The sequence below is a fragment of the Apium graveolens genome, chromosome 11 (genome assembly GCF_009905375.1).
Source record: "Apium graveolens cultivar Ventura chromosome 11, ASM990537v1, whole genome shotgun sequence".
Lineage (NCBI taxonomy): Eukaryota > Viridiplantae > Streptophyta > Magnoliopsida > Apiales > Apiaceae > Apium > Apium graveolens.
In genome coordinates this window covers 19,701,903-19,720,879 of record NC_133657.1, presented here as the reverse complement: position 1 = coordinate 19,720,879, position 18,977 = coordinate 19,701,903, and the positions used below count along the sequence as shown (strand labels likewise).

At 35.7% G+C, this 18,977-nt stretch overlaps 2 protein-coding genes across 32 annotated transcripts; both read left to right on the top strand.

Moving 5' to 3' along the window:
* Window positions 1-54: 54 nt before the first annotated feature.
* Window positions 55-8,812, top strand: LOC141697763 (AP-1 complex subunit sigma-1). Its single transcript, XM_074502302.1, has 7 exons — window positions 55-279; window positions 6,986-7,072; window positions 7,516-7,607; window positions 7,727-7,835; window positions 7,910-7,945; window positions 8,342-8,428; window positions 8,508-8,812. The coding sequence occupies exons 1-7, from the start codon at window positions 277-279 to the stop codon at window positions 8,577-8,579; spliced, it is 486 nt and encodes a 161-aa protein (XP_074358403.1). The 5' UTR covers window positions 55-276; the 3' UTR covers window positions 8,580-8,812.
* A 4,796-nt stretch (window positions 8,813-13,608) lies between these two features.
* Window positions 13,609-18,174, top strand: LOC141697376 (ribulose bisphosphate carboxylase/oxygenase activase, chloroplastic-like). 31 transcript variants are annotated; one of them, XR_012564679.1, is made up of 7 exons: window positions 13,609-13,792; window positions 15,104-15,272; window positions 15,406-15,522; window positions 15,926-16,353; window positions 16,562-17,094; window positions 17,633-17,764; window positions 17,878-18,174. XR_012564679.1 is itself a non-coding variant. In XM_074501723.1 (7 exons), the coding sequence occupies exons 4-7, from the start codon at window positions 16,015-16,017 to the stop codon at window positions 17,928-17,930; spliced, it is 291 nt and encodes a 96-aa protein (XP_074357824.1). In that variant the 5' UTR covers window positions 13,615-13,792; window positions 15,104-15,272; window positions 15,406-15,522; window positions 15,926-16,014; the 3' UTR covers window positions 17,931-18,174. The 31 variants fall into 31 exon arrangements, 22 of the variants coding, with proteins under 22 accessions (XP_074357826.1, XP_074357824.1, XP_074357825.1 ...); XR_012564678.1 differs by having other exon boundaries at window positions 17,623-17,764; XR_012564677.1 differs by having other exon boundaries at window positions 17,613-17,764.
* Window positions 18,175-18,977: the final 803 nt, after the last annotated feature.

Sequence of the window (18,977 nt, the reverse complement as noted above, 5' to 3'; positions counted from 1 at the left end):
TAGCACTAATAAAAAAATTAAATAATATAACGGGTCAAAAGAGGAAAATAAATTGCAAAGGAGGAGGAGAAAAATAAATTAGAAGCGGAGTATTTTTTTCGTACAAGTCGAACTCGACGAGGTCAGGGTTGGTTGTTTACGGGATACAAATTAGAACCGGGATCCGTATATAACTATACGGCATATATACCGTGGCAGAACCTTTCCGGTGAAATCATTTATACAAACTTTATAGCACTCTCCTTAATAATCCCCCCCCCTTTTCTTCGATCCAAAATGGTATGTGTTTTTTAATTTATATTTGTTTTAATTCCTCATCTGTTATTGATTTGTGCTGTTCAACTTTTCTACTTGTATAATTTGTTTAAGCTGTTACTCTTGATCATTATGTGTTGACGGGGTGATTCTTTTTTTTTCTTTAAATATATTAAGATCTAATTCTTGCAAGTTGCAACAATTTTTTTTTAATTTGAAATTATTTAGTATCTAGGTTCTTGAATCCCGATGTTTGAAAATTCCGGGATCTGGGTTTGATTTATGTTCTGTCAGTGTCTTTAATAATTAAGTTAGTTTTAATAAGATCTTAGTGCTGTAGTTGTGTAATGGGGCGCAAGTTAAATGTATGTCTTGATCTGTCTATAGTCGATGATGATAATATCAAATTAGTATAGGTACATAAGTGGTATCAGGTAGGGGGTCTTTTATTGAAGTTCTACGTAGAGTGGTATAGGACAATGCTAGCTAGCTACGAGGATGCCCAGGTGCTTGGTGCATCTGCTATGTTATCGGTTTATACCCCAGCACAAAAACCCGCTTTATGAACAATGAGGATAAGACTGTGTATGTCGGGTGCTGCAGTCGTGGCCTTGTGCACACAACTAGCTAGTCTTAACCTAAACAATGTATTGCAGAATATTGAATAGACAAGAAGATTGCCAGAAAACGTTTGTATTGGCTCGCTTATTTCTGAATGAGAGATACAACTATTTTAAGAAGCATGCTCCTACTAGGAAACTGCAAAACTAACAGCTAAACTTTTGCACACGATCAGGAGTGCTCCTAAACTCATGCAACAGCTACTTGACTTATTCTCCTTCCTAACAACGTGCTGAAAACTAAATAAAACAAATAAAAATAAATCAACATTTAAATTTAAATAAACTTTGAGATTAACTTCAACATTCTCCCCCTTAATCTCAAAGTTGTCTTCCTAGATTCTTGACGCCCAGTAGCTGTGTCATTTTCTCGAACCTGTTAGTCACCATGGCTTTTGTCAGGACATCAGCTCTCTGTTCACTGCTGCACACATGCTTTAGAATTACTTCTCCTCTTTCCACACATTCCCTTATAAAATGAAAACGTATATCAATATGCTTGCTCCTCCCATGAAACATCGGATTTTTCGCCAGGTCTATAGCACTTTGATTGTCTATACACAGAGTCACGGGGCCAATTGCTTCAGAGGTGATTCGATTCAGAATGTTTCTCAGCCATATACCTTGGCATGCAGCTGCCGTGGCGGCCATAAATTCGGCCTCACACGAAGAAAGTGCAACATACTTCTGCTTTTGTGATACCCAAGTAATAACACTTTCATTTAGGTAAAAGATACCTCCTTTGCTTCGCCTGTCGTCCATTTGACCTCCCAAATCGCTGTCTGAGAACCCCGTGAGAACGTTGTTGCCACTGTCTTTAGAATACACCAGGCTGTACTGCATTGTTCCCTTTACGTACCTGAGAATCCTCTTGACAGCGTCTAGGTGTTTCTTTGTGGGCTTTTCCATAAAACGACTTTCTATACCCACTGAATATGCTATGTCTGGTCGTGTATGAACCAGATAGCGAAGCCCACCCACCATACTTTTATAATCAGTAGCATTTACCAGCTGTCCAGATTCATCATGATTGAGCTGTTCCTTTGGGTCCATCGGGTACTTTGTTGGATTACAATCTGCCATCCCAGATTTTTCAAGAATTTTCCGTGCATATCCTCCTTGCTTTAACTCGATAAATCCTTTTCCTTGCACGACCTCAATTCCCAAATAATAACTCAGCTTGCCCAAGTCACTCATCTCAAACCTTGCTTTCATCTGTGACTTGAACTCCTCTATGACATCTATGGAGGTACCTGTGATTAACAGGTCGTCCACGTATACTGCGACTACCAGTTTATTAGCTCCCTCCTTCCGTGTATACATGGCGTGCTCGTAAGGGCAACGAATAAAGCCCAGCTCCAACAGGCAGGCATTCAGCTTTGCGTACCAAGCACGTGGTGCTTGACGAAGCCCGTACAGGGCCTTTGCCAATTTATACAGCAGGTGCTCCTGTCCCCTTTTCACAAATCCCTCTGGCTGAGCAACATACACATCCTCCATTATGTCTCCATTTAAAAAGGCCGTTTTGACGTCTAGATGGTGAACTTCCCATTGTTCTTTGGCTGTCAAGGCTAACAATAGTCTCACTGTTTCTATACGAGTAACAGGTGCATAGACTTCGTCAAAATCAATTCCATGCTCCACGTAACCCTTCGCGACAAGTCGAGCTTTGTGTTTCACGACTTTCCCATTTGCATCCCTTTTCAGCTTGTAAATCCACTTCAAGCTTATGATTTTCTGGCCGGGTGGTAATTCCATGAGTCTCCATGTCTCGTTTGCTTCGATGGAATTCATCTCCTGCTTCATTACATCTCTCCATTTTACATCTTTTACAGCTTGTGCGTAGTTGACGGGCTCATCAATGCCCATAAGATGCAACTCCTCTTCGTCCAATGTCTGATATATGCTCCTGATTGACCTGAACTTCTTTGGAGTAGTGTTGTCATCATAGTTGTCCCGGTTAACAATGTTTATAGAGGATTGCTCTGCAGAACTGGGAGTTTCTGCTTGTGTCTGCAACTCTGACGTCTGAGGTGATGTACCTATTCTCCCTTGGCCACTGCTCTCACCACTGCTTTCACCATGAATTTCAGATTGTGGACTGTATTCGTAGTCATCAGAGTTTGCAGGTTCGTGAACGTCTGAGTGTGCTTCTTCGTTTGTGTCAAATAATTCAGGTACTGAGAATGTCTCTTGCACATCTCCTCCTTCTGACAGTGAGTCCCAAGGCCACTGTTTGGTTTCCTCGAAAATTACATCCCGACTAACCTGAATTTTGTTCTCCATTGGGTCATATAGTCTGTATCCTTTCGTTCCTGGTTCATGCCCCAGATTCACCATTCTTTTACTTCGATCGCAAGTTTGGTGTTATGAACACTTGGCGTTTTGACATGTGCCAAGCATCCAAATACACGTATATGACTCACCTCTGGTTTCTTGCTTTCCCACGCTTCATATGGAGTTTGATTCGTCAAAGCTCGTGTTGGAAGTCTGTTAAGAATATATATGGCGTTTCTGACTCCTTCAGCCCATAGCTTTGGTGGTAGCTTCATCTCCTTTAGGCTGCTTCTCGTCATCTCCACAACAGTTCTGTTACGACGCTCTACAACCCCGTTTTGTTGGGGTGTGTAGGGAGTCGTGTAGTTCCTCTGAATCCCAGCTCCCTCACAGTACTCCTTGAATTCATTGGAATTGAATTCACCACCTCTGTCGGTTCGAAACATTTTGATTCTTTTCCCGGGTTCATTTTCAACCATTACTCTAAATTTCTTGAATGCTTGAAGTGCTTCGTCCTTGCTTCGAAGAAAGTAGACCCACATATACCTGCTGTAGTCATCCACTAAAAGAAAGAAATATTTGTACCCGGAGTTGGTGGTGGGAGAGAACGGACCGCACAGATCGCCATGAATGAGTTCGAGTGCCTTGCTAGCACTGAACTTAGCTTTGTGAGGAAAGGATTTTCTGGTCTGCTTTCCCATGAGACACCCATCACAGACCTGAGTCAGGTTTAGAGTTCTTGGCATTCCTTCAACCATCTGAAATTTTGACATGAGGGACATAGCCTGGTAGTTGACGTGCCCAAGACGGGCGTGCCAAAGCTTTGACATCTCTTCTGCCTTTGTCATCATACATTCATGTTTGTTCGTGTCAATGATGATTTTGTAGAGACGATTTGGAGATCTCTTTACTTTCATCATCAAACGGTCTTTATCATCGAACACCCTCAAGAACTCCCCCTTTAGTTCCACTCTATTTCCTGTTTCAGACAATTGCTCCAACGATATGATATTACTTCGTAAACATGGGATATAGTATACCTCGTAATTGTTTCTCTTCACCGTTTTTGTACAGCATCTGAACCGTTCCCTTTCCCTTTATTTCCACCACTGAACCATCTCCAAACCGAACTTGGCCAGAGATACTATCATCCAGCTCAATGAATTTGTTTCTTGCACCCGTCATATGATTACTCGCGCCGTTATCAAGGTACCAGACATTTGATTCACGTGCTCTTTCTCCGTTTCTAGGTAGCTGATTAGAGTAAACCTTGTCCTCATTCAGCAACTGACCTGATTTTTCATTTTGGCCAAGAGCAGGGCAGGTTCGTCGTCGTCTACAGCAGCCATGTTCGCCTCCAGCTCCTGGGTTCCTCTGGTCCTCCGTGGTTTTCTGCACTCTGAGGCAAAATGGCCATAGACATTACAGTTATAGCACTTAATGGTGCTTTTGTCGAATTTCCCACGACCTCGTGGCTTCACAGTCCTCTCTCCACCACTGTTCCGTTTCATCCATTCTTCTCGTGTGAGTAATAATTTCTTCTCACCTCCTTCACGTCTCATCCATTCTTCTTCCGTTAGCATGAGCTGTTGTTCCTTGACATATGTCTTTCCCTTAATCCGTTCTTCATGTGCCTTGAGTGACCCTACAGCCTCCTCCACCGTCATAGTCTCCATATCGCCAAATTGCTCCAAGGTGGAGGTTATCTGCACGAATTTTGCAGGGACTGCACGGAGTAATTTCTTGACTATGTACGATTCCTCCATCACTTCTCCTAGTGCCCGAATATTTGTGACTAACCCATTCATTCTCAGGTGAAAGTCCTCAACCTGTTCGTTGTCATTCTTGCTTAACATTTCAAATTCAGATTTCAATGTCTGAACTCGAGCTTTCTTAGCTTTGTCAGCCCCTTGGCAAAGCGTCTTAATCATGTCCCATGACTCCTTTGCTGTCTTCTTATTGGCGATTGAAAGTAGCACGTCTTCAGGAATGCCCTGGTAGATCATTGCTAGTGCCACCTTGTCAATCTTTTCCTCCACAACAACTTTGGGATCACTTGGCTCAATTGCAGACCACACTCCCTGGGCTTGCATTACGACCTTCATCTTAAGTGCCCACGCTGTATAATTGTTCCTTGCCAACAATGGGTAGCTTAAGCCATATGAGCCTCCTATCTTGAGTTTGTTTGCGTCTTTCGCGTCCATCTCAGTGTTTGTACGTCAGCCAAGACCTCCTTTGCTCTGATACCACTTCTTAACCTAAACAATGTATTGCAGAATATTGAATAGACAAGAAGATTGCCAGAAAACGTTTGTATTGGCTCGCTTATTTCTGAATGAGAGATACAACTATTTTAAGAAGCATGCTCCTACTAGGAAACTGCAAAACTAACAGCTAAACTTTTGCACACGATCAGGAGTGCTCCTAAACTCATGCAACAGCTACTTGACTTATTCTCCTTCCTAACAGCGTGCTGAAAACTAAATAAAACAAATACAAATAAATCAACATTTAAATTTAAATAAACTTTGAGATTAACTTCAACAGCTAGCTACGTAGAATGTAGATGCTCAAGTTGCCACAAGCATCGATCATATCTATCCTCCTACCTTTTTTGAGGTGGGTGAGAATGCTATAGCAAGTTTCAAAATTTAGTTATGGATTGTTCTTTACTTACATTTATATGCAGATAAACAAGTGCTTCTGTAGTGTCTAACTAGAAAAAGCTTTATTGTGCGAGATGTTGATATTAAGTTCTGAAAGTTGACTTTGCAAGTTATAGCCTTATTGTTTTTGTCTAGAAATTTAGACAATGTCTTCATATACAACAAACCGTGCCTGTTAATGAGTCCAGTTTTTGTGATCGAGTTCGAGTTTGAACTTTTTCTCATCGAGTCAATTATATAACTTATCGAGCCTAAATTGTTTTTCCAAGTTCAATTCTTGTATTACGAGAGCTGAGTTCAAGCTTGTTGATGACGTCGAAGTGCTCAAAAGTTTCATGTTACTAATATTTAAGCCTAAACCTATATTATCGATCCCAGCACCTTGCTTGGTGAAGTAGGAGAAGAAACAACAAAGAAAAATAGTATTGGTGGATTAACCACAGAAAACCCTCCACCCCCAGGGTGATCCTACCGCAGAATTATTTTTTCAACTGCAGAGGAAGTACATGAATTGCGACCTATAATAGGAGACAGAACAAACTCAATGCAAAAATCCATCAAAGTCTTTTAATTATAAAACTTTACATCCCGAGGAGAAAAACCCTAAACATGACCACCAGTAACAAGAAAACTAATAAACAAATCATTTTTATTGATCTACTGTTAAAATCTAAAATATTTCTTATAAACTGTTTAACTAATAAATTATAATTTATTTATTCCCAACTAATAGCGTAAGATATATAGAAACAACATTACATGAAAAAATATTATCGAGGTTGGGTTAAGTTCGAGTCGAGGTTGTTCAAAACTCAAATATACTTGATTTCATTATTGAGCCCACATGCTTTTTGGAGCTTGAATCAAGCCTATATTATATATTCGGGTTCATGCAGTCTCAGTTCATATAACAGCCTCAGGACTCGGTTAGTGGTTTGGGTGGTTCAGGAACTTCATTAACACCATAATGAACTTGGCCTATAATTGCATTAGCTTTCTTTTCCTTGCTCTGGACCAAGAATATCAAAGTGTGTAGATTGTGTTTGTGCCCTTCTAGGGTATGTCTATGTTGAATGGCTAATCAATATCCCTGTAGGAAATGTACTCTTGATCGTGTAAATTGAAATGTTGCTGTATTATACTGACACATTTTTTGTTTCATCGCAGATTCATTTTGTGCTTCTCATTAGCAGGCAAGGGAAAGTGAGGTTGACGAAATGGTATTCTCCGTATGCTCAGAAGGAAAGAACTAAGGTAGTTCCACCCTGCTACTGGCTTTTAATGCGAGTGCTGTTTATATTTTGTTATATTTTAACCAACGATAAGTTAAGCATTAGTGTAAGTGGAAGGTAAGTGTTCTTGTTGAGTCGCGTTTCAAATGACAGGTAGGGGATAAGACATTAGTTGTCAGATGGATTGAACGATTCTGTACAGTATCTGTCCTTTTAATGCTTTGTAATGCAAAAGAATGTGGTGCTATTGTGTTTCACCATTTTTTAGAAAGCTAGCCAGGAGCCACTGAGTCATGTTTGCAGTAAAGAATGAAGATGCTTCAAGTATACATGATCTTTGTATATCACAACACTTATCCTATTGAAAGTCAATCCTACACTTGTTTTATATACTTGCAACAATGTTGTGTAATACTGATCTGCATTTTCCGAAGAAGTAAAACTTTATTTCTGCGAACTTGTAAGGTTGTTCGAGAGCTCAGCGGTATGATTCTCAGTCGAGGTCCCAAGCTTTGTAACTTTGTAGAGTGGAGGGGATTCAAAGTTGTTTACAAAAGGTATTGATATGATTATGTTTTCACCAAATACAGTGTGCACTCTCTCTTATTGGGAGGTGGTCTGGTTAACTAATGTAGTTGAACATTTACATGTTCTTAATCTGTCTTGCATGTTGCAGATATGCCAGCCTTTATTTCTGCATGTGCGTCAACGAGGATGACAATGAACTAGAGATCCTTGAAATCATTCATCATTTCGTGGAGATACTAGATCGTTACTTTGGAAGCGTGAGCCTACTAAATTCCACGATTTTTTGATTTACTATCTTAATTGATTCTAATTGTACACTCTGCGTTGTTAGGTATGTGAGCTGGACTTGATATTCAATTTTCACAAGGTATTTTGTTTTGTCTCCTTAAGATATAAACCGCTTAATTTCCCCACCTTTAAAAATCTAGGGAACTCGTTAACATGTCAGATATTTGATTTTTTTATTTGATATGTTTTATTTTGATTTAAGAACTGACTATAAGATACGTGGGGCATAAGTTTTACTTGCAAATTAGGTCAGGTGTATATTATGGAGGTTTCATCTGGAAATTCACATCAAGGATCTTACTGTTGACATCTAATTCTTGCAGTGCCTAATCTTGAATATTTTTAGCCCTATCTAGTGTCATTGGCAATGGAGCATTACAGTACTTTATTACTTTGTACCAGAATTTTTTTAATAAGTCACAAGTTTTTTTTGCATCATTTTTGAGTCGCAATTTTCTAATGTGAGACTTGGCAGGCTTATTATATATTGGACGAGATTCTGATAGCTGGCGAGCTCCAAGAATCCAGCAAGAAGGCAGTTGCCCGTCTAATTGCTGCACAGGTATACCTTCTTCAGTGCTTTGCTAAAAACCATTGAATGCATGTTTGTAAATTTTAACGTCATCTTGATTGCTTTGCAGGATTCTTTAGTTGAGGCTGCTAAAGAACAGGCCAACTCAGTGAGCTATATGATCTCCCAGGCGACCAAATAAGTAAATAATTTTTTATGTTTCTCTGTGTTTTGCACTTTAGGCATGTGTTTTGTAGTATACGGCATGTTTGTACTAATTATATTGGATCGTGGTAAAATTGTTAAAACAACTATTGTTTTTACATGCTGCAAATATGACAGCAGGAATGTTCATCTGTACTGAATTTCTGGCTCTGTAACTTGTTTAGAATTTGGATTCAATATTTTACAAATCTATCACTCGATAATTGTAGATTTATGGTGTACATATTAGGTGTGAACTAGAGGTGAGAAATGTCAATATATTTGACTTGTGTATTGTTTCTGTTGTTACCGGCCACAAATTTAATGGCCATAACTATCTCCGAGAGTCTCAATCTGTGATGATGTTCATTGGTGGAAAAGGAAAAGAAGAATATCCTAGAGGGGAAATCGAGACTCCAAAATCATCTGATTCAAATTATAAAACATGAAAAGTGGATAATTACATGATAAAATCATGGCTGATTGGTTCGATGAACAATGGAATTGGAGAAAATTTCTTTATTCAACAACAAAGGAATTTTGGGATGCTGTTAAGGATTCATATTCAAGTTCTGAAAATACAGCAGAACTATTTGAAATTGATGCTGCTCTTTACGATCTTCTTCAGGAAAATACATCAGTCAAACAATATTTCAATACTCTTACTCGAACTGGCAACAATTAGATTTGTTCGAAACATATTCTTTGGAAGTGTGCAGAAGATACCATTCTATACCGAAGTATTATGGAGAAAAGAGAACTTTCAAGTTTGTTCATGGCCTCAGTAAGGATCTCGATGCAATTAGAAGTAGAATCATGAGTATCCAGCCTCTTCCTAAAGTCAAAGAAGCATTCTCAGAGATTCGACAAGAAGAAAGTCGAAAGAAAGTCATGATGGGCTCCTTCACTTTTCCATCTCATCAAGAATCCTCTGCCCTACATGCCCGAGGTCAATTTCAAGGTGCAAATCAAGAGTATCGACAACAAAAGGGACGTCCATGGTGTGATCATTGTCGTAAGCCTGGACACTTCAAAGAAACATGCTGGAGACTTCATGGAAAGCCTGCTGATCGAAAGTCAAAGTTATGAAAAGATAAGGAGAGTCATGGCAACGTTGCTGCCAATTCAAATATCACCGCTAAAGGAAAAATGGATGGATCATACCCATCACCATTCAATAAAGCACAATTAAAGGCACTTTAGAAACTCTTAAGTCAGTCACACATAACCTCACATGCGAATACTGCTATGAACATTAATCATCCAGTAGCTTTATTTGTCAATAAAAAGGCTAACACCTGGATTCTTGATTTGGGAGTCTCGGATCATATGATAGAAAATGCAAAGTTTTTTTTTAAATTTCAATATGAAACTGGTCCCGAGCATCATTCAGTGAAAATAGCAGACGGCACATCCTCAAAGGTTGAGGGTTCAGGTTCCGTGAAAACTATATAAGAACCTAACTCACGATTTTGTTCTTTTATGTGCCTAAATTAAATAGTAATTTACTATTAGTAAATTTACTCGTGATCTAAATTGTGAGACTAATTTTTATCCAAATCTTTGTGTGTTTTAGGATTTGGATTCGGAGAAGATGATTGGCAGTGCTAAAATGTGTTCTGGACTATATATCCTACAAGATGATATCTCATCTGCAGTCTAAGTCTTAGAAATTCAGTTTATTTTTTTTTAAATAACCAACCAGTTTCTGATAAAGATACTAATATTATGCAATGGCATTATCGTCTTGATCATCCAAATATTTTGTATTTGTCGAAGATGTTACCTTCTTTGTTCATCAATAAAAATCCAAACATTTTTTTTTGCGAAATTTGTCAGTTTGTGAAACACACTTGAAATCACTATTCAAGATCACCATATAAATCCTTCAAACCATTTACTTTTATTTATAGTGATGTGTGGGGATCATCGCCTATAAACACTATAACCGGACAAAGATGGTTTGTATCTTTTATTGATGATCATACAAGACTAACTTGGGTGTTTCTTATGAAAACTCTGAAGTAAGTGAAATATTAAAAAAAATCAACTCATTGATTCAAACTCAAGTTCACACAAAAAATCAAATCCTCAAGACCGATAATGTCAAAGTTTATTTTAATTTTAATCTTTCTTCATACCTCACTGAAGAAGGTATCATTCACTTGAGCACGTGTGTTGATACTCTTTAACAAATGGGATTGCTGAACAAAAAAATAGGCATATTTTTAGAAGTTTCTCGTTCACTTATCATAAATATTTTGAAAATATTTTTTAGGAGAGGCTCTCCTTACAACAACTTATCTTAACAATCGACTATCTTCCAGGGTACTCAATTTTCAAACTCCTTATCATAAAGTTTTGAAATCATTCCCATACACGAGGTTCTTTAATCTTCTTGATCCGAAGATCTTTGGTTGCACGGCTTTTGTGCACGACCATTCTCAAAATCGAAGTAAGCTAGACCCTAAATCTGTCAAATGTATATTTTTAGGTTATTTTTCTCATCAAAAGGGTTATAAATGTTACTCTCCTATCACTCAGAAAATATATAACTCTATGGATGTCATTTTTTTTGAAATACTTGTTTATTACGATTCTGAGATTCAGGGGAAGAATGCAAGTGAATCTCATATTTGGTGTGAAGCCCTCCAAATCCGGGGTCTAGATTTGAGGGTCACTAGATAGACTATGAAATAATATACACAGCGGAACTAAAATACTATTTATGACCCCTGCAAGCATACAGATCGAGCACAGGTTATAATATGAAATAGATACTAAAGCAAAATATTAGTTATTACAACGACAGACCTGATTAGGATAACCTCTATATGAAGTTATGCTAATTCTAAAAAGTCTAATAAGTTTTACAAACCGGTTCATTGTTATTATTACACTATAAACTAATTTACAAACTACACCAACTCCCAAATCCTACCTGCTGCTGCTGGGGCACCTGAAACCTAAAGATCTAAGGATGCACCGGAGGCACCCTCTTCCTAGCAGTGTGCAATAAACGAGACATCTCAAGCCCTCTCTGACAGATCAGCACAATAAAACAAGTATGAGCTATGAAATGCTCAACATGAAGTATAAATATGTGCTCGAAAAGATAACAAAAGCATTATGCTGATAAAGAAAGAACAACAGATAAAATAATAATATCTACATAATAATCAAAGCTACATAAGTTGTGAACAACAAATAAATAAGTGTTTGAGATTGGATTCTTTTAACTGACGATCATACTATTATATGCTGATCAGCCACTATAATATCACTAGATCATGTTTCGTAGAAATATGTCCCGTAACGCAGTACTCCAATAACAAGGCAATGTATCTGCATGTGGAAACAATTGTATTATAAATAGGGTCATATAATACACAACCCTCCGCTGGACCGTCCGTCACGGTCACTTACACAATTCATCCAATCAAAATAATTTCATAAAGGAATCGAATCAATCGATATCCTATCATAATCAACTCCTCATTTCTCATGGTCCGGAGTAATCTCAACAACCGATGGCGAGATAACTAGTAAGATTAGTTATTCTCTAAATGTTAGGTAATGAATACAACACAGGGGGTGGGTGGATGTGTTTTGGTTATTTTTAAGGCTTTTTCAAAGTTAATTGTTTGGTTAACAAAACAGATAAGAAATACAACAAAATTATGTTAACTAAAAATAAACACTGCACACAATATTTGAAAACTCACTTAATTTTATTTCAAAATTAAACTAATGTCTTGCTACAAATTCTGGGTTCTTTGTAAGTAAATAACTCAGATTCTTCCTTGAGAGAGTACAAGAAAATCTAGATCTGTTTGATACAAATAAAAGCAAAGGACCAGTGTTTACTTTATAGATCAGTAAACACATGTTTACACAACATGCAATAGAATGTACTAAACTTTACTAAAATTAATCTCTAAAACTTTCCATTTTTGGCTTAGTGTATCTTTGCATATCCTGTGAATCTGTGACTTTCCTTTGTCAGTTAATCTTGGCCTTTGATCTTGCACTCTTCAAGCTGCTTTTGTAGACTTTTCAATCTAACTGATTAAATCGTTTCTTGATCGATAATCTTGAATATTTAACTTGTCTGCATTCTGCCTTGAGCTTCATATCGAGATCTCCAGTTTGTTGTATAGAGAACTGACATCTCGATATATATAATGGCTTATCGAGATCTTTTAGTTCGACGACAAGTATTTTGACTTGTAGAGGTCTCTGAGTTCTCTATATATGAACTTGACTTGTCGAGGTCTCTGAGTTCTCGAATGTTACTACGCCATAAGTGCTAAAATGCTATGTTTTTTTTGAGTGTTGCAAGGAAAGCGTTCTGTTAGGTATGATTTTGCTGAATCTTTTCCAACACTAGTCAAAAAGTATTGCATTAAACATAAATGTATTGTTTTGGTAAAATTGTTAGTGTTGTGACGTGCAACACCACGTTTAAGGGTTGCATTATATTAAGTTATTTTTGAGATTATAAAAATAGATATATTATCAAAACAAATACAATAACTTTAACATTTTAGTCATTTATTTCCTTAAAATATAAAATTTAATATTTTATTTAATTTAACATATTTAGACATACATTTTATATAAGTTTAAATCATATTTTGAATTTTTGTAAAATTATAAATTTTGAAAAATAAAAAAATCTAAAAAAAATATTTTTTAATCGAAATATAGGTTTTTCGTTTAAGCGTTTCATTATATTAAATTATTTTTGAGATTATAAAAATAGATATATTATCAAAATAAATACAATAACTTTAAATTTTTAGTAATTTATTTAAAATATAAAATATAGTATTTTATTTAATTAAATATATTTAGACATACATTTTATATAAGTTTAAATCGTATTTTAATTTTTATAAAATTATAAATTTTGAGAATTAAAAAAAATCTAAAAAAACAATATTTTTAATCAAAAATATTGTTTTCCCGCTTAGTCAAATTCTTCCCCACTGATTCCCAAAATTTCTCCCCCGTTTGCAAATTTTACGTTTCCCCCCTTTATTTCGATCTATCTTTTAGACACACTAAACAAAAATAATTCTCTCTGTCAACTATTTCTTTCAGCCCTCTCGACAAAACTCTCTCTTTCTCTCGGCTAACCTCTACATCTCGACTCTCTGCTCACCTCCACTCTTCCCATCACACCTCCGCTATATTTTTGCTCTGTTGGTAAGAAGATTAGCTCGAATTAGGGTCTTTTGGCTTTTTAGAAACTCGAATTAGTAAGTAAATTTATTATATAACCTTGAATTAAGGTCTTCCCTGCATAATTTTAATTTGGGCTTTTTAAATTGAAACTCTAATTTTTGAAATTGGGGGTCTTTGAAATCGAAACCCTAATTGGAGCACTGTATGGTGTTTTCATTTACTTTGATGTTTTTAAGTTACTAATTTATTTGAATTTGTTCTGTACATGACCTTTCTTACATACAGTTATGGCCATTGAAGCTTTAAGCAATGATTTATTTCCTATATTCAGAGTTGAGGTCTATAATTATATTGTTTTTTAATTTCTCATATTTGTTTCTTATATTGTTGGATTTTGTTCATAATATTTGAGCATGTTCTATGATTGTATGTTGGATTTTTGAAGTGCATCTGTTTTCTTTTTAAATTTATCTCAGTAGGATGATATTTCCTTGTTGAAGTGCAGCTGTTTTCTTTTTAAATTTATTTTAACTTTTCTTTGCTAAACTTATATGTGTGTTGTATTTTTTACTAAATATGATACTCCTATAACTTATAAGTGAACAGATATGTGTCTACGGCAGACTTTAGTGTTGTGCTCAAAAATTTTACAATGAAGAAATAGGTGTATGCCTATATAGGTTCTTTTGAGCTATATGAGTTGTCAAATGATGGCTTGTTGGCAAGGTACCTTGTTGGCATTATCTTGACTTTGATGCTGGGCAATGTTATGCTCCTGTTTAGTAGACATTATAAGTTGTAAATTTTACAGATTAACCGAGTTGATAAAAACATAGTTTACAATAGCTATGAAATCTTTCAGAGTAGCTGAAGACAATGAATGTATAAACATATTCTCAAGTACTTACTAATTGTTTCTATTTGCTAGTACATGGTTACTAATAGCTATTTTTAGTGCTTTCAGATTTCGTATTGTACTGAGATTCAGAATCATGTGGCTAATATGACATATTACAAAATCAGATTTGCAGGTTGATTTCATTATCGTTACTAATACATAATTGGACATTTGAACTCACTATGACTAGATAAATTAGTTGGCATCCCTCTAATTGTGTATATGAAAATAAGTTTGACATACATGGCAGGCAAGATAAGATTGAAATTAGGTAGAAGGTCTGATTTTAGGATGAATATATACCTCCACTTAATTGAGTTGAACATGATCTGAACTTGCAATACTCTGATGATGGTCAACTTGACCATCCTAATTTGACGATGACTTTTGTAAATTAATGCTAGTTCTGTTTATACTTTGTTAAAAATGTGCAGATCATCAGTGTTTTAAATGATTCATTCTCATGTTGAATGATGGGAAGGAACTTGTTTTTAGGACTCAAGAAAAGATGAATATCTACGACTAAGTACAGCCACTGACACTGGTTAATTTATCATTGTAAATTAAAATTGCAGAGACCCCTACCAGGTTGACTGGGCAAAGGTAATGTGTTTGCACCGTTTAGATTCTAGTTCTTATTCTGTGATATTTTTACTGGTGAAATAGTGGACCTTTGCTCTAAACAAACAAAGAGATAGCTGTTATATTGATATTAATCTTGGATAGTTGTTTGTAGTTTTGCACTTTGGTCTCCTTGTAAAGCTACACCAAGGCATTAACTGCAATTCAAAGATCGTTGCTGGTAGAAAAGTCAAGACAGAAGACTCAAGAAAAGATGAATATCTTGATTGAGGTATCTTAAATTCTTTGTTTAGTCTACTGCAAATATCTTGTATGTTACATAATGAATGTAATATTGTAATATTAAGCCTGGTCACTAGTGCAGACAATGAAAAAAACAATTCTATACATATGTACTAGTTATTGAGTAATCTTTATAATATAGATGTGAATGTATGATAATAATATAATACGTTAGATTGATATGACACATTATCGTTCTCCTTCAAGGGATACTCCTCGTTCTTTAGTTATATATTGATGCCATGGTAACAATGTAACAATATTTTTAGAAACTCTGACCTCTGCCTTAAACAAAGATATGCATGAGTTTAGCTCTATGAATTTAAAACATAATCCCATTGAAACAAAAAAGAATTTCATTGATGCGTCAACTTTACTGTCTTCCTCTGCAGCCTCAACTTTAAGTGCTGCTAACATTTGTTTGCGTACGGATCAGGACAAATAAATCCAATAAATGCTGCACAACCATGTCTAATATATTATGCAGGAGTGGCAGATTGGTGTAAGTGGTTTTGCAAATGCTTGTAGCTATTTGGTTTATTTACAAAATTGACGATGAAGGATGTTTTGGCTGAATGAATTAGTGGTTGGATGTATTTTCAATTTTTGGAGTTTGTTGTATATTTTTCCAGTTTTTAATTTTGGTTATGCATAGAAAGACATCAATTTAATTTAATTTTTGGTTATGTATATTTAATTAATTAATATACATCGATTTAATGTAATCACATATAGATACTTGCAATGGTTTCTACTGTGATGGTTTCTTTCAGAAGAAGTCGTATAAACCAAAGATGTGGACTGAAGTCTGGACCAGCTGGTAAGCTACACATATATAATCTTCATCACATCAACATATTATTTACAGTGAATCTGCATAAAGCATGAATCTGCATAAAGCATGAATGTGTTTACATTAGATTACTGTTGCCACGCCCCTCAACTAATCATACTCCCACTCCATTGGCTATTAGTCAGAATCATAAATTTATAAAAAAATATGGATAACCCGCTGTTTATATATATAGGTACAGAGAATGTGGTGGTCCTGTCCCTTATAGACCAGCCGAAGACTTGGCTTTTGCAGTTCTACGAGCGACGGTTTTCAAATTATTAAAACAGTAACTGCTAGGTTTAATAAATGACCTTATTTGAGTTGAGCTGATCCATTTCTCTTATACGTCAATTTGTACCTTAGTATCATGGAGGAACTAATTTTGGCCGGGAATCTTCGGGTTGGTTCATTGCCACTAGCTATGACTATGATGCTCCTTTTGATGAATACAGTATGCATAAAAGATGTGAAACATAGATACATTACTTGTTTCTTATTGTGTTTCAACTTTGTTCATTTACTTAGTAGGAATCTTACAAATGTAAAGTTTTTTGCACATAAAATAGTGTCGATGTTGTTTATGATGGATCTTGTATTAGGATTACCAAATGAACCAAAATATGGAGATCTGAAAATAATGCAGAGTGCCATCAAACAATCTGATTATCTGAAGCAGCTTTAGTTTCAGCATATCCTACAGTTTGGTCACTTAGCCAAAACTCCGAGGTACATGTAAATTAGTTGTCTAAAGCAGTTCAAGAATGCATACCCTTTTTCTCCAGACTCCATTAGTACAAGGAAATATTATATTGAGAGAAAAATATAATAAATAAACTAGTATTAGTTTATTTATACATTTTCTGTTTTCTAAATAATCCAGACTAGTATATATGATTTAATAAATAAACTAGTATTAGTTTAATAAATAATCCAGACTCCATTGTCTGTTTTCTAAATTTACTGTTCTCCGTTCGTCTCTCCTATTTTCCGTGTCCTGCAATATTAAGATTGATATTAGTGTAACTTACTTGGATTAGTTTTTCGTGTACTTTATGTAGTTATCGAATAGAGATCATGGCGTCGGTAATTTGTGTTAAATTATGTGGCTCATTGGGCATGTACAAGGGAAATTATGTGTTGCATAATAGCTCTAATGTTGGAACCTCTGTTCTTCGTTCAACTTTCACTGGAAAAAGCTTGAGAGAAGCGAGATTTAATAATTCTTGCATCAATAATTATTATAGCAATTTCAAGATTGTGGCAGAAGTTGATGAAGAAAAGCAGAGCAGCATGGATAGATGGAAAGGTCTCGCGTTTGATATATCCGATGATCAACAAGATATTACCAGAGGAAAGGGAATGGTGGATTCACTCTTTCAAGCTCCGATGAATTCTGGTACTCATAATGGAGCTCCTATGATTACTTCAGTGCCGGTATTCTCTAGTAAGAAGTTCTTACATTTTTCTACTATGTTTTATTGACACCTTTATCTTACTTCTGATTTGCAGGATTCACCAATTCGTGTACCAGCAGAACAGTTTCTTACATTAAGTGCATTTGATGCCCCACCAATTGTAATAGCTCTAGCTGCAATTGTAATAGTATCTATTTGGCACATCGAAGAACTTGTAATGAATTTAGTAGTTAGCATGATGTTGGGGTTGGATGTATTTTGTGGATGGAACTTGAAATGGGGTGTTGGATGATGTTTTAGATGGCTAGTAGAAATTGTTGAATGGTTATTAGGATAATTTTCACGGGTTTCTGTAATTATGAATTATTATCTTGTAAAAATTTTAATTAAAGCGTTGCATTTGATATTTGGGTGTTGCATTATAAAGTAATAGTAATGTTTTTACCAGATATTGTGGTGTTTTATTAGCCTTATAAGCGTTGCTTTAAAATATGTTCTACTGTCCTAAAAGTTGATAAAAAGCGTTGCATTACATATCAGTGACGTGGCATGTGAAAGAGATATGTCCTAAATCCAATCATGTATGAGGATTTAGAAATAACTTTTATGTAATCTGTTTTTGATTTCATTGATATTAATAAAAGACTTGTTTTGTTTTTATTGCGGGCTCTATCTATTTTAAGTGTTTAAATAAGATATACCACAGTTTAGAGTAACGCTTTTTATGGATTGTGATGAGATCATAATAATGAGACCTAAAAGATGATAACTCTAAACTTAAATAGTTTCTGGTCGTAGGATTACTAACTGGTAATTAATAATCCGCAAAGATCGGTACATACTATCCTTGCTTCATTATGAAGGATGTCTGTTCTCATAGACATTTGTGTGGTGACACTATAGCTAGTATGTAGGTGCTTATTATAGAATAAGTTCACTGAACATGACTCACACAGCTTATTATAGAATAAGTTCACTCACGTGTCAGTAGTTGTTCACATAGTGATAGTTGTACAAGTATCCTTAGACTTGAGGTCATCATAGTCATCTTGTGTACACTGAACTATGCTTTGGTTTAGTTCTTAGTCTCCAGGGACAATTATTAGGGCTCTACTGTGTATAGGAATTTGTACACGAAGATAGTGTATGATCAATAAAAGATCTACCCCTTCCAGTGAAGGAAGAAAATGTTCA